This window comes from Passer domesticus, chromosome 12 (genome assembly GCF_036417665.1).
Source record: "Passer domesticus isolate bPasDom1 chromosome 12, bPasDom1.hap1, whole genome shotgun sequence".
NCBI classification, from domain to species: Eukaryota; Metazoa; Chordata; class Aves; order Passeriformes; family Passeridae; genus Passer; species Passer domesticus.
In genome coordinates, this window is record NC_087485.1 from 18705712 (window position 1) to 18721662 (window position 15951).

Consider the following 15951-nt stretch of genomic DNA (forward strand, 5'->3'; position numbering starts at 1 on the left):
ATGATATATAGGATTAAATTTACAGTTACAAGCAGGAGACTCATCTATACCTATGTGCTCTTGAAACAATATGATCTGAGTTTGTTCTATCACTCCATGAACACTCAGCCCCTGGAATTAAAGTTACAAAGGAACAAGTCCTGGCAGAAGAACTGGCAGTTAACTGAAGACAGGCATGAACCAATCAAATACTGCAGTTACAGAGAAGTGACTAGAACACATTTAAATGAAGATGAACAAATAAACAAAACTGTTTAAAAACAAAGTCTAACAACCTAAGAAGTAAAAAACCTCTAAAAAAATTAATCAGAATGTACTGAATTTGTTTAAATGCCAGAAGTGTAAGCTATGATTCTTCAGTGGCACAGAAACCCTTGGCATCTATTATATTTCAAAGGCAATTGTAAAAATCATTTCCCAGAATTATTTTGAAAGTGTGAATGAATTCAAGGTGTGGTGTCATACCAACAGCCCCTTTCTTGTTGTAACCAAATGTGCTTAGGAAACACAGATCACAAAATTAAATAACAGTGTGAAGGCTATGGATTGTTCAGTAGCTAAAAAACAGTGAAAGTGAGTGATACCTTGGCAGCCTTCAGCAAAATCTCCCTCTCTTGTTCATCTTTCCTTTGCTTTTCCAAACGCTCCAACTGCTCAAAGAACTTCAGCTGGGATCGGACATCTGTGGCTTGCTCGTACCACTCATCATCCTGGAAAACAGGGACAGGCCTTCAGAGGAACAGCCACTGCACCCAGACCATGCTTTCAAAGGCTCTAAGTGTCACACTTTGAAATCTTGCCATTGTACTACTAATAAAATGTTTCTTTTTTAGGCGTGGGGGAATGAAGCCAGCCTAAGGTTAACAATGCAGCAAGAATCTGATAATTTAATTAATATCTAAGCAACTTTAAAAGAACAAGAATTGATTTATCAGCACCAGATACATGAAAGAGTTAAAAAAAGTAAAACTAACTGAATTAATAATGGAAAACATCTAAAATGCTTGACTTTATTATTACTGAATAATCCTAACTATAGTTTATAAGCAGGTTCATAACCTGTAATTCCTGCATTTGTACTAATCTTGAACTAGTAACAGACTTTCTCAAGAAGCAGCATTATTAAAGCTAAAAACTCAGTTGAGAATAACCCTCTAACTCCAATTAAAACAGAAGCTTATGACAACTAAGAGCATGCTAGTTTTCCTAGCACACAGCAACCAGGAGAGTTTAGGGCATGAGCCACATGGAGAACACCCAGAATGTCAGCAGGAAAATAAATTATCCACATTACTTTCATCCCATTTATCTACTTAATGTTCTCCTTTCTGACTACCATGCTATGAAATCAAAGAATAGCATTAACTAAGAAAAAGACAGAATACAGTGGCAATGCTACATTTTAATGAGAGACAACACAATTTTTTTTCCTAAGGATCTTTTAAGACACTGTTTTAAATTCTTCTTTGGCTTAACAGGGACTAAGCAAACTGTTTTCTTCTCCGACACCATCCTAGAGAGAAGGAAGGAGGGACTTAACACTTCTGAAAATGATAAAGAACACTGAAAAGAAACAAGGATATTTTACTTGCAATCCAATATAGTAGAATATATCCATCAATTGTAATGAAAAATCTACATGTAGGTAATAACCAGGAAGAGTGGCCTTTAGTTTTTAATCCATTTTTCCATCACAATTACATTGATTATAGCCACAAATCTCAGAGGTTATTATTTTTGCAAATATCACACAGAATTAGTCCAACCATGACTCAGGTCATGGGGCCCCCAGGTTTGGGAAATAGGTAGGATAAGACACAGTCCAAAGCTGTTTGACTAGATTGCCACTCCCAAGAATACAAAGAAGTACCACAAATCCAAGGAACAAACTAAACCAGAGCTATCCTGTGTGTATATATATATATATGCTAAACAATCTAAACAAGCTTAGACAACACACAACTAGTTATTGCAACCTTCCTTTGACACCAGTGTAACAACTACAATAACTAACAAGCATCTTCTACTGGAGAAGTTATTTCAAATAGATCAGGAAAGAGGTTTGATTTATTTGAATTTCAAACTGGTTTGTAGACTTTTATTTAAATTTTCCCCTGGTTTGAGATATCAAAATTGTTTCAGTTTTCTTCAGGAATACAATCATGAACAGAAGAATGAGTGAAGAATTTACAGCTGAATTCTTTAGTTGGTAAGGCAAAGATATTGGCAGCTTTTGTAAAATATTAATATCTCTCACATCCAGAAAAGTTACTATAGAATCCTAAATACCTAAAGCAATTTCGATCCAATTCCTGGATACCCTGGACAAAGAAGGAGCTATCAGGAATCAGATCTGACAATCCACGAGCAGAAACAGCATAGCACATGCTCCGTGCAAGAAACATCAGCACAGAAGGACAGAACTCCCATCCAAATTCCCCAGAGAGGAGAAGATGAGCAGGAGGCAAAGCCCCATGGCAGCAGTGCTGCTGAGCAGAGCTGCAGGAAGGGCAGCAGTGCAGCAGGAGCAGAGCTGCAGGGAGGGCAGCAGTGCTGCAGGGAGGGCAGCAGTGCTGCAGGGAGGGCAGCAGTGCTGCAGGAGCAGAGCTGCAGGGAGGGCAGCAGTGCTGCAGGGAGGGCAGCAGTGCTGCAGGGAGGGCAGCAGTGCTGCAGGAGCAGAGCTGCAGGGAGGGCAGCAGTGCTGCTGAGCAGTGCTGCAGGGAGGGCAGTAGTGCTGCAGGGAGGGCAGCAGTGCTGCTGAGCAGTGCTGCAGGGAGGGCAGTAGTGCTGCAGGGAGGGCAGCAGTGCTGCTGAGCAGTGCTGCAGGGAGGGCAGTAGTGCAGCAGGAGCAGAGCTGCAGGGAGGGCAGCAGTGCTGCAGGGAGGGCAGCAGTGCTGCTGAGCAGTGCTGCAGGGAGGGCAGCAGTGCTGCAGGAGCAGTGCTGCAGGGAGGGCAGCAGTGCTGCAGGAGCAGGCCGGGGCTGTGTGAGCACAAGCCCGCCTGGGCACACTTACTTTGTACGACTCCATCCGGTGCTGGGTTATCACTGTCACCTTCTCTATCACTGTCCTCAATCTGCTCTGTGTTGCATGGGAAATAAAAGTAACGACCTCAGCTGGCACATCAGTAATTCCTAGTTTCTTAGCTAAAGCAAAAAAACAAAACAAAACAGAATTAGCTGACCCCCCCATAGGAAAAAAACCCAAAACACAAACAAAGCTCTAAAGGACTTTACATCACTACCTCATTTTCCTGAATAGAAAAATCCATGACAGTGCATTTATGTGGCTTTGGTAACACATTCATGACCCCCTGAAAAGGGCACAACTCTACAAGTTTGAAAGAAAAATTAGATAATTTATTTAACACTTGAAAGCACTTAAGAACTTTGCTGAAGTTTAGCCTGGCACATTAAACTGAGGCATGTCAGAGTATGAGACAATCTGAGTTCTCAGTTGTTCTACACAAGAAAAAACAACTTTTTTATTTTCAGAAGCACTAGTGCAGATGAATTTCAGTGTTGAGCAGGTGAGGGTGCAGCCCAAAGCACTCTGTTGCATCCTTTAGCCTACACCACTGGCATAGTACTGATAACAGAAATTCTTTAGGTGAAAAAAACCTATTAATTGAAGGCAAAGAAACAAAGTCATATTAAAAGAGTTGTTTACCAACACCAGCTGTCCCCCCAATACATATTTATGGTTACCTGGACATTTGATACTTCATGCTAAGTTTATAAGAAAAGCAAACAGTATACAACTTAATGCATTTATATATTTTTAAAACTTCTAAACTACTGAAAAAAAAGAATATGGGGAACACTTAAGGACTCCTAAATTCATCAAAATAATTACTAAGTATTGGATATAAATTTGTAGGTATATGACTGTATGTACTTATTTAAACTACAGTCCTACCAAGGCATCCATGGTCCTGGCAGGACAGTTTTCTGGGTAGGAAACTCCCTCTGTGCATGCACAGACACGTGCATTTCACACAGGAAGAAAACGGGTAGTTGTATTTTGTATGGACCATTGGTGTTGAACCACCACAAAAGGATAAATCTGCTGAGTCAGTTTTCCATTGAATGGACACAAGACTTCCAAAAGCAGTTTGGCTGGGACACATGAATGGTTATGCAAAACACAGAAATCTGTGACTGTTTCGGTCAGTGCTTCCTACAGAGCCAATTGCAAGGGGAATCCTCGCTTGGGGATGGGTCCTGCATGAGAGCGAGTGTTGGCTTTGCGAGGTGTTCCTACCTGTCCCCGGCTCCCGATCCACCGGGATCTGCCCCTTCCCTTCCCCCGGCTCCCGATCCACCGGGATCTGCCCCTTCCCTTCCCCCGGTTCCCGATCTATCGGGATCTTCCCCTTCCCTTCCCTTGGCTCCCGCTCCACCGGGATCTGCCCCTTCCCCTGCCCCGGTTCCCGATCCATCGAGATCTGACCCTTCTCTTGCCCCGGCTCCCGATCCACCGGGATCAGCCCCTTCCCTCCTCTTCCCCTGGTTCCCGCTCCATCGGGATCTGCCCCTTCCCTTCCCACGGTTCCTGCTCCACTGGGATCTGCCCCTTCCCTCGCCCGGCTCCCGCTCCATCGGGATCTGCGCTCCCCGCGCACCCCGTCCCGCCGGGATGTCCCGTCCCGCCGGGATGTCCCGTCCCGCCGGGATGTCCCGTCCCGCCGGGATGTCCCGTCCCGCCGGGATGTCCCGTCCCGCCGGGATGTCCCGTCCCGCCGGGATGTCCCGTCCCGCCGGGATGTCCCGTCCCGCCGGGATGTCCCATTCCGGTGGCGGCTGGCCCACAGCCCCGCCGCGCTCCCAAGCCGCGCCTCCCCAGCACAGTGCTCTACTCCAGCTACCGCTGGTGTTCATTTTAGGGATTCTTTGAAGTCGTTACCACTTTAACTAACTTAATCACCGACTCCCTACTTCACATGTTACCTTAAGGATTTCAGCAAGATGTATATATGATTTTAAACTAATTTTTGCTTTATCATGGGGGAAAAAAATAAATTGAACTTTTCTTGGTGCCCAATTTGTCCTGTGTAATAGAGCTGGAGCTGCACTCAGGTTGCTGAAAGCTGAATGAGTAATGGCAAGCAGACACACACATTAAATCCGAACGCTGCAACTGCCACCCAGGCAAATGAAGTCCTTGAAGTTGGGAGGACAATTCCTACAGGCAGGAGCAATTCCTCCAAGCCAGACTGGCAATATTTGAGCACGCACCATCTTACTATGCAAACACGTGTAAGCAAAGCCATCAATCAGAAAACCCTAGTCTGAAAGATAAAATGCAAGTAAGAAGGGACATTTAATTAACTAGTATCCAGAAAAGAAATTTGGAGATGGAAAATTCTGTCCTATTCTAGGTAAGGGTGAGAATGTGTAATTGTTACAGTTCTTTGAATTTAACTACAGCTACCCAACTTCCCTGAAAACACACACACACCTTTTATAACAAGAACTGTTGCCATCTTGGGGTTTTTTTCACAACAAAGGTCTTTCTAATCTCAAAGAATTTTATTCTATGTAAAGTCAACCATTATAGGACTTTTCTTGTCCCTCTAACTCTTCAGAAATTCATCCACTTAAGGCACTTGATGCCTTAAGATTCTTGTCCTTCATCAGCCTCTGCAATATCCCAGTAACTTTCTTCTCCTAAAATCCCCCAACATAATAATCCCAAATCCAGAAAACTACCCAGAGGCCATAGAGTCCCTTGGTAATTTTCCCTGGGACTTACCCTTTTTAATAGGTGTCTCAGAGACCTGGGGGGTGAGACACCAAGTCTGCAGATGGCACCACCCTGAGCAGTGCAGAGGGAAAGGACCTGGCCAGTGAAACGAGAGGAACTTCATGGAACTCCTGAAGGCCAAAGCCCCGGGCCTGGGCTGGACTCACAGGAATGCCATGGGCTGGGGTCAGCAGCCCTGATGGGGTCATGGAGAGCCTGCAGGCCAGCAGGCCACCCAGGTTCCATCACTGCACCCTGGCACCCCTGGGCTGTGCCTACAGCAAACAGTGAATCAGTGGTACACAACCCACCAAGAGAAGCAACTCCTCCTCTTCACTCAGCCCACATCTACAACCCTGCACCTCTGGCTCACCCAGTACAAGAAAAGCTTGAAAAAACTTGAATCCAGGAAAAGTCAACAAGATGATCAAGGGGATTCCAGCACACGACCTACAGGAGGAGAACATGAGGGTTCTTTTTCTTGGAGTAAGAAGACTTAAGGGAGAGTTGATTGAGAAGATGAAGCTAGACCCTTTATTAAGGTTGCCTGGAAGAAGAATAAAAAATAAATTCATAAACTGAAACAGCTGTTTCTGACTGGATATAGGGAAGAATTCTTTCATGAAGAAAGAATAATGGAACACTTTGTACAAACTATAGACTGTCCCACCTCTCAAGTTTTTAAGAATTGGCCAATTAATGCCCTAAACAACCCAGTCTAAACTGAATGTTGATCCAGCTTTGAGCAAGGGTCTAGAGTGATTTAAAGATCCCCATCCTCCTGCATATGTGCTTCTATCTTCCTTATTACTGCACAATACTGTGACATCTCTCCTCCATCTCGGATCATCCCCTGGCACATCTCCCAGGCCATATTTGTCCAGCATGCCAGCTGAGCACAGCCAGGGACCCTGAGCCTGGCCAGGCTGTGCCAGAGAGCTCACTGGCAGCCAACCAGGCACAACAGCAAAGAAAAGGAAAAAATGGGCTCACTTGCCCCTCAGCTCAGACACACAGAGGCGGCTCTATCTAACTCCTGATTTATCAATCAGCTCAAAAGTGACCTGAAGGGAAAGAAGAAAGGCAAATGGAATATTCAATCACTTAAGGCTAAAATTCTTTGGAAAACAGGATAAGGGGAAAAGAATACAATTTCCCCCCAAATGAATTAGCATCAAGGAACCAGGCTACAAAAAGATTTTTAAGAAGTCATCTTGTCATCCACACAATTCATCATGTGTGGAAGCATCATCACATCTTCCCTGCTCTAAATTGCATTAGTTAAACCCTGGTAGCTTGGGATGTCAGAAGCACGGTGCATTCCAAAGCTGCATACTACATGAAGATTTGGCACACTCCTTAAATACTTGGATTGCACTTGGGGCAAGGGTGGGAAAATTACCAACTTCACCCACACTTGAAAATGCTGGCCTGCTCATACTTTCCTGCACAGCTGCTCACACCACTGTGCTGAATCCACTGACCTACGAGATGTTGTGATACCACTGCTTAGAGCCTGGCCCTTTTTTGCTTTCTGCTACTCACAAAAAATGCCAAATAGAAATTGAATCTAAGCACAGGGCTGGCAACTATTAATTTTCATATGCTTCTATATTAAAGCCTCTGTTTTGTTGTTTCTTCTTGACTGCCACTTCTCCTCCTGAGATCCACTCTCATTTATGAAAAATGAAATGTATAAAAGTTCATCCACTCTCATTTACAAAAAGCATACTGGAATCCTGTCTGCCATCAAAGGAAAACAACACTTATCTCTAAATGGAAAATTCGTGACATATTCTTCTATTCTGCTTAATTACTTTTCCCAGTGTTAATAGGAAAAGGCTATTCTCTCTCATTTTCAAGATTCCCTAGAGTGATAATGATGCGGAACAGAAATATGATTTATACTTTAAAGACATGTGTAGATACACATATATATTCTAAAATACTAACCATAGTTAATTATATCACAGACACAAATATCCTTTTTATTACTCATCTTTCTAACCAAGTTATTGGACAGTGGGCTTCATCTGCTGGTATTTTTACTTAGGCCCTAGCATTCTGAATTCCACTCTTAATTGCACCATTTGATCTTTACAATACATACATTTAAATATGTGCAAAAACCAAGGAGAAAATTAAGATAAAAGAAAGAACTTATTTCTATCAACAGAGTGCTTTCCCCTGTCTATCTTCTATTTTTAAAAAGTTTAACTTCTTTCTGATTTTTAGGTAATCAGCTCAATGTGCTTTAAGTTTGATGATGTGGCAATCTTAACTTGCAGTCTTGTGATCAAAAGTATCACATGTGGAATTTGAAAAGAGTAGCTTGCTTTAAAATAATATATTTGTTAAATTTAGACATTTTGGATAACAAGTATATGCCTCAAGTCTTTAAAATTACTTTAGCAATGTAATTTTGAACTTTTCCTAGAGCTATGATAAAAACATCATCAAGGTTAACAAAAAAAAAAGAAAAAAGGAGCTGGAGCAAAGCAATGCTCCAAGCTATAATTTTAACCCATCTCTCCAGTTGAATTCAAGTTTTGATATTGTTAAAGACAAAACTAAGGTCATACTCTTTATTCAAGTGCTCTTACCAGATCTTTATTACACCAGAACTGTACAAGACAATCAAGAATTGATGACTGATCGAAAGAAAACTTCAGTTCTTTGTGGCACAACTCACAGCACATCCTCAGAGGCATCAGATTCTATGAGGGACAAATTTGTACTCAAACTGCAAGTTTTAAATCTACCAAGCATTACAGAACAACACAAAGTCTGCCTACATGTTAATTCTTAATTACATGTCTGGAAGCTTTAACAGCAAACCCTGGTTAAATCAGAATTTAATAAAGATCTACAGTATATAAGCATGCAAAGAAGTGTGTTAGGATATTTTGTTACAAATAAACTGTATTATATTTTAAATTTTTTGATATTGCAACAGAGTTACTGTAAAGTCAGAACTTAGATACAAGTTCCAAAAACCTTGAGGGAAAAAACGTTCAGCAATATTATTCTGATATTGGCATATGTGTCAGTAGCACAAGATTGTTTTTTACAAATATAAAAGCACCTAAACCTTGTAACTGAAAACTTTTTAGGTCTCATGAAGTGAAAATTCTGCTATCATCTGCTCAGCTATCTGAAAGTCACTGGCTGTGCTGCACTTTAGAAGTTTAATTATATTTTATTGATCAAAACCCAAAACAAATCATAAGGAGGGTACTGCCCTATTTGGGAAGCAGAAGAAAAATACTGTCTTTGCAGATAGGCTTTCAAAGAATCAAAAAGTTACTTCAATAATTTATACTATAAGAGGACTGACAGGATTGAGATCAAAGATAAAAAAAATTATTTGTAAAACATCAGGTCTGACTCTGATTATTGATGTGATAAATTATTGAGTGCTGTATAAAATCTCTTTACGTTTACACTCAAAACAAAAAAACCTTGAAGAACTGGCTTTAAGCAGTTAAACAGGTCTTATTTAGGGCTTGAGTTGTCCTTCAAGAGCAACACTGGGAGGGTGCATAATTAGTGTCTGCTTGCCCTAAGCACAGGTCAGAAATACAGAAAGCACTCACTCCCGTCACCCTAACACCAGCAGCAACTTCTCAAACTTAAATTCTGTGCATGAAATACTAGTCCAAGATCCAACTGGAACCAGTCTTGTTAGGTCCAGACCCCTTCTGCCATTACAGCTGGCTTCCATATCACAGAACAGAAAGCAAAGGCCATCCCCCTCCAATCTGAGACATTATTTAAGTTTTTGTTTAACCTCATTCAACACCATCAGATCCAGGAAAAGGCAGCAAAAAGGCATGTGGTCAGATGTACCCACATCCCAGAAAGTAGATCACCCTGCCCACATCCCAGGAAGTGTTGGGCTGTGCCTTGGATTACATCTGCAGCTGAGGCTCAAGCCCCTTCCTGTAATCCCAAAAGAACCACCACAGTTTTGTGCCTCAGTCCCCCTGCAAGCTTCCCCATCAGGAAAGGCAATGTATTGGAAACACAACCACCTCAATTCCTGCAGCCTCCCAAACCATTCAATTCCCTAATAAAGAATTCTATTCCTTCATTTCACCAGCACAAGGGAAACTGACAATTTTATAGTGCTGCTGTAGATGCAGCAGCGAAACATTTAAAACACCTTAATCTCTGTACAATTACATATAACTAAATACAACATGACTGGTTACATAAACACTGTTCAAGAGCTACAATATACCGGAACCTGTGGAAATTACAAGCTGAAAACAATGGGGTGAGGGGGAGAGCAGTACACCTTCTGAAACTAGATAAACAGTATTTGTGTAGGACTCAGCTTGTGTGGTCTCTACAGAAAGCAAGCCATGAAATCAAGAGAAAACAACTAGAGCTTTATCTGATCCTGTGTATTAATAATTCTAAATACTGTGTATTAATAATTCTAAACTGAGCAGTCCCAGGCTAAACACAGAGGAGAAACAACTCTACTGTACTAAGGAGCCTTGACATCCTGAGAAGCACAAATGGCAATTAGTGAACTCACTTCTCCCAACCTCAGAGCAGTGTCCTCAGCACACAAAGTCATCCATCAATGCTGCATTCCTAGTGCTATCAAGGGGAAAACCCAACCCTAAATATTAAGCTAGAGAATGAGGGATGGAACACAGGAGAGGAAAAGATTAAGGTGGTTGGTTGGGTTCAGAATATCCTGGGGTTGTGGGGAGGCTCCCAGTGCCCTAGACAGATTTTCAGTACTAAAAACTGAATGCAGAGCTTGTTCAATAGTGGTAGGGCAAACAGCAACTCCTAGTTCTGATGATTAAAATTAGAGATTCCTAGGGGTGCAAGATAACCCAGTGATCCCAGGCAGAGGAAACAGTAAGATAATTTTAGCTGTAATCTTCTGGTTTCAGTCCCTTGAATAAAAGCCTCAATTTTAGTCTTACTAACCAAATGCATAAATAATTCAATCAGTGTTGACTTGCTGTACAGTTAAGCTGGTCTGCTGCTAGAAGACAGTATGAGGAAAGGAGAAACTACAAAACTTGAGTTGCTACCCTGACAAAAAGAGCCAAGCCAAAGGAAGTGGTTGGAGCAGGCACCTCTAAGGAACCTGTAACCCGGAGCTGCTCAGGAGAGCCCCAGGCCAGGGAGTGTTTCTTGCCAAGCAGGGAATCCCTGCCAAGTGCTTTGAGATTTGGTGCAGGTTCCCTGCAGCAGGTAGAGAGCAGCACCCTCTGTGAAGGGCAGATGGCCAAGATAGAGCCCACAGCTCCAAACCACCCTCGGCTGACACGACTCAAACCAGTCTCAGATACTGCTCAACACTCCCAGTGCACCTCCATGGGGAACAAGGACTTCCAGAGAGAATGACTTTTTATTGCTTTGTAATTGTTGTTTGCAAAACAATGGAAAGCCCTACATTCCTGACTTCAATAAGCTTGTTTGTAAAAAACCATTCCTCCTCTCAGAGTTTAAGAACTAACTCATGATTTGATTTCTGGACAAACTGGAAGCCTTCTTTGTCAGATTAGGCCCTTTTCTGACCCAGAGGTGGGGCAACTGAGAGGTGTTTTAAAAACTTTTATTCCATTTTCAGTCTCTTGTGAAGGGTGAGGGAATACAGATGTTATAACTCTTATAACTCACACCACCAGAAGCCAACTACTTCCTAATTACAATACACTATGAGCATTTCTTGGCCTATCATCTTTTGCCACACCATGCTGCAAATGCCTTAAAGCCAATCATCTCAAATCACCCCTCGTGGGTCCCACTACAATGCATCTTTCCAAGTTGTGTTTCTCCAAAGTATCCAGTCTTATTTGCAAGGCCATCCTTCAAAATTTGTTTCCAGTTCCATTTCTCTCTCAGCAATGTCTGTCCTATTCTATGGTATTTCTAAGTCAACATTTCTTATCTCAAAGTTTACATACAGATACACACTATGTGAGCTTTCTGTCAGGCTTGGAGAATTCTCTACAAATCTATTTCCCACACTTCTTGAGAATTCCCAATCTGCTGGGAGTAGTGTTTGCCTTACACTTCTTCAGGACTACCAACCTTGAGCTGATTGCCCTGGAAACATTTTGTGAAACTGCCAAACTGCTCAAACATCTGCTATTTTTTAAAAATAAATTCCAAACTTACAGATTAAAATCCTCAAAATACATACTCAATGCAAGACACAGCAGGGAAAAAACATAACCAGCCATGTAACATAACCTAAAAGAATAAAAATGCGGAATGAAATGCTGCACAATTTTTAGTGTTGCCTTTTCCTGCCCCCTCCAAAGTAAATGCCAACCAAACTATTTTAGCAAAGTAAGATTCAGCTGAGACTTTTAAGCTCTGTAGTGTGAATGCACAAACACAAACCCATTTGAAGTGTTTCAGGCACTACAGTGGATTTAACTCTTTCAGTACAAACTATAGTATAATAAACACTTATGTATTTATGTAACTGTATAAAAAGTAAAGTAAACCTACACTGGGCAACAGAGTCCATCATCCTTTTTCTAACAGCAGTATTAGGAGATGCTGCTAGAAGATTATTGAAACAAAAAGTGTGTAGTGCTCACTGTGCACCAAAGTTATGCCTTGGTCTGTCATAAGTTAGAGCATCTTTTTTGTCTATTAAGTCAGGATGGCATGTTTTTTCCATTAATTTTTCAAGTAATTTTTTGAATTTGCAACACTGTAAAACAAAGAGTTCCACAACTTAACTACATACTCAGCAAAAATGACATTTTTGTTTATTTTGAACTTTTACTTTCTAATTTTAATACACTTCATTCTTGTCAAAGGAAAACAAGCAAAATAGCTCCACTCTAGAGGGTCATCGTGGTATAATTATTTTAACACAACAGAGCCAGAGAAATAGTTGTATCCATGCAAAATCTATGTGTAACCCTGGCCATAGTCTCATCCTATTTTATGTGCTGATTCAAAGCTTTTATATGCAAATCCATAGGATTTGGGGCAGGACAAAAAAAATTCATCAAGTAGAGAAAGAATTTCTCAAGAACCATACTTAACCCTAACTATACAACTCATGTTTTCTGATGGAGTTCATGTAAGATTGACCAACAAAAAGTCTCCACTTCTCTAAAAAGTCTCAACCAGTGGGTATGTCTGGGAACTTACTCAAAATTCATGGTTTTTGGGGAAAAGAAAAACTACTTTGAGAAGAGATCTGTGCTAAGGTATATATAACCAGACGATCCAGTTTCCAAAATTCTGTCTCTAAGCGAGATAATTAAACAGCTGAAAGGCAGCTATTAATCATCCATGAAGAGAGTCTTTTTTATTACCCCTAGTGGTTTGTCTCTAACAGAACCCAGCTAGTCACCAAACAACATTCTGCACAGCTATGTGGAGGCTTGGAAAATGGAAGGAGCTGCCACAAAGCATGGAAGCAAAACAGTGCATCTAGGAGCAGAGAACACTTGGCACTCCCACAGCAAGCAAGGCTTGCAGCTTGATCAGAAAGGACAGAAAGAATGTCAACTCTGTGAAGGAACATAAAGCACTAGAATTGTTTCCCTGCTCTCTTCTGTAATTAAACTGTGTATCACCTAACTTCTTTTAGAAGAAATCAAAACCTCAATGTGTTAAGCAAAGACAATATCCTTACATTTGAGGATGAATTCCTCTTCTTTAAATAATTCAACTTTAAGATTATTTTTGTGCCATTTGGTGTGTGTATTCTAAAGGAAGGGCGGGTGCTGCAGTTATTGAAAGGAGGCACTGAAGGACAAAGTCTTTGAGAACTACAGCTCCACATCCTACCTTACAATCCCAGTAATTTGTGCTGCAGCAATTGAACAGTGTGAGGAAAATACTAAAGACAGAGGAGAGGATGAAAACTGAAATGGGGCAGGTCTCAACCTGTCAAATACGAACACAGATTACAGTTATATGATCTTTTCTTCTTCATCTTGGTTTTCCTAAACAAAAAATACAGCATAATAAGTATGTCCAAAGACATCCAGGAACATTCAAGAATAAACATGGAGTGAGTATAGAGGACTAGAAAATATGTTCACTGTTTTTTATGAATAATAGTAAATGCCTCAATGCACTTTTCTGCTTGGTTACTCACTACAGTAAAATCAAAATAAATTTTTACAAGGACCAGACCAGAAAGTACTAATATGGCAATGACACCAACAGGAGTCCCCTAAGAAAACAACAGAGAAGTTGTTAGTTGGGGATTTATCTGTTTTCATGTAGAGCAAATTTGTTTCTTGAGCTAAACCCAAAACAGTAAACCAAGGCAAGACCTCAGGCTTAAACACCATACATACACTGTTATGACAGTACACCAGGTAAGACAGAGATGGAGCAGAACTCCTGTAAGAATGTCAGAGATGACAAACAGATGCCACATCCTAGAGCACAGTCCTCACAAGGAGCAGACCACACTCTCCATCACATCCACAGCATTCAAAGGCACACCAAGTGTAAGAACATGCCTATGTGGTTCTGCTCTTTTAAAGCAAATTGTGTGAGCAAAACAGACATTTTGACAATATTTTTCCTCTGAAAAACAATCTCTGACACCACAATCAGACCAGGCATCACAGTTGTCACCACAAGCCTGATGCCAGGCAGACTAGTTACATGTGAGGCTTTGTCTAAGGAGCAGGATGGGCATGTCACGCAGGCAGGATATGCACAAAACCCAGGAAATTCAAAGGATACCAGAAGGGTAGACCAAAGATTTGAATTTCAAAATGTCAGCACCTTCATCTGTCTATACCCAGGATTAAAATTAAAACTGCCAAGATCAGGACACCATTCATTAATAGCAAAGACAGACAGCATCACCAGATCCACCACTGTAAAATTTAACCAGGTTAGATACAGCTGCTTAATTTTGTCAAAATAGCTTTAGTTTATAGTAAGGTTGCACTTCTACACTATTGTGCAAGAACAGATGGTGGTACCTCATCTGGCACAACCTTGTGTTCCAGCTACTTCCTTGAAAACAAATACCCTTTGGTTAGCAGCAGAATGTCTTCATATCAGCTCAATGTTTGGCTCTGACTTACTTAACACGAGGGACTGCAAAACTGGTTAAACCACAGATTAACCCTCTCTGCATTACAACTACTGCCAATGAGTTACAGTAAATTCTGGACTTGTGTGCAGAAGACTCAGCAATGTGAAGGAGGCTGACAATGGGAGAAGGAAAGACTAAAGGAAGTTTACAAAGTTTGTCAGTAATTTTAAGAAATGAAAACACTACAACCTTAGTATGAGCAGCAGGATTGCCAAATAAACATAATGAACAATCATTCCAACATATTTTTAAAAATATTACCTTTTACTTTTTCCCCCTTAAAGGATCCTTGAAGATGCTGCTCACTGATCAATGACTTCCTCCTCCACAAAGATGTTCCAACATGTGTTGAGCGCTGGGGACATTAGCACCACCTCTAGAGCATGGAGTTTGCCTACAGGGATAATGTAAGTCAGCTTTATTGCAATACTGAATGGTTCTCTAAGGTTTTCTTTTTATTGTTCTTATTTTACATCCATGGACTTTATAAATGAATCTGGTAGAGAATGCATCTCCACAGAATGATGATCTTAATTTTACTCTCCTTTGCAGAGACCTGGAAATTTAAGCTGTTCAATTCCCAGATGCAAACTTATTCTGAGGCTGGGTAACATATTTTGGTGGGCCCTGAAGGCCAGAACTGCCTTCCAGAAATAGCAAGACCTTTTAAAGATGGCACTTTCACTACATTCACAAAACAGAATGAAAAACGGGTGAAAACAAAATTATGGTGAAAACAAAACTTGAATTCTCTAAATATTTCTGAGACCAAGTATAATGGTCATGCTCTCAGTTCAGCTGGAGTAAAACCTTTGAAAATGATGCCTGAAGAAACAGCATCATTTTCTTCATAAATAGCCATTATTTAAACATAGCTAAATTAATCATATTTATTTTGAGAAATTACTGCTTGATGAAATAACATCAGTTCTGACACCTAAAGGTGATACAGCTAAAAGCGTAACTCAGATTCTGTAGTGGTGCAGAGCCACAGAGCCAATAAGATTAATAAAAAGAAAACCTTGTAAATACACAAAAAATATTGAACAGAAGCTGCCCTACCTTTCACAGAAAGGCAGACTCCAAGCTCTCAGGTGGTACTGAAGTTACCATTCCAACACATGTTGGGACATCTTG

General features: G+C 41.0%; 1 protein-coding gene across 1 annotated transcript in view; it reads right to left on the bottom strand.

The window, feature by feature from the left end:
• Positions 1 to 15951, bottom strand: part of LOC135279493 (transcription initiation factor TFIID subunit 4-like) — a 146813-nt gene that overhangs the window by 79306 nt on the left and 51556 nt on the right. The window contains exons 11-12 of the mRNA XM_064386928.1: positions 3015 to 3145; positions 585 to 710 (exon numbers count right to left, since the gene is read on the bottom strand). Coding sequence (XP_064242998.1) covers positions 585 to 710; positions 3015 to 3145 — 257 coding nt within the window. The remainder of the gene's footprint in view (positions 1 to 584; positions 711 to 3014; positions 3146 to 15951) is intronic.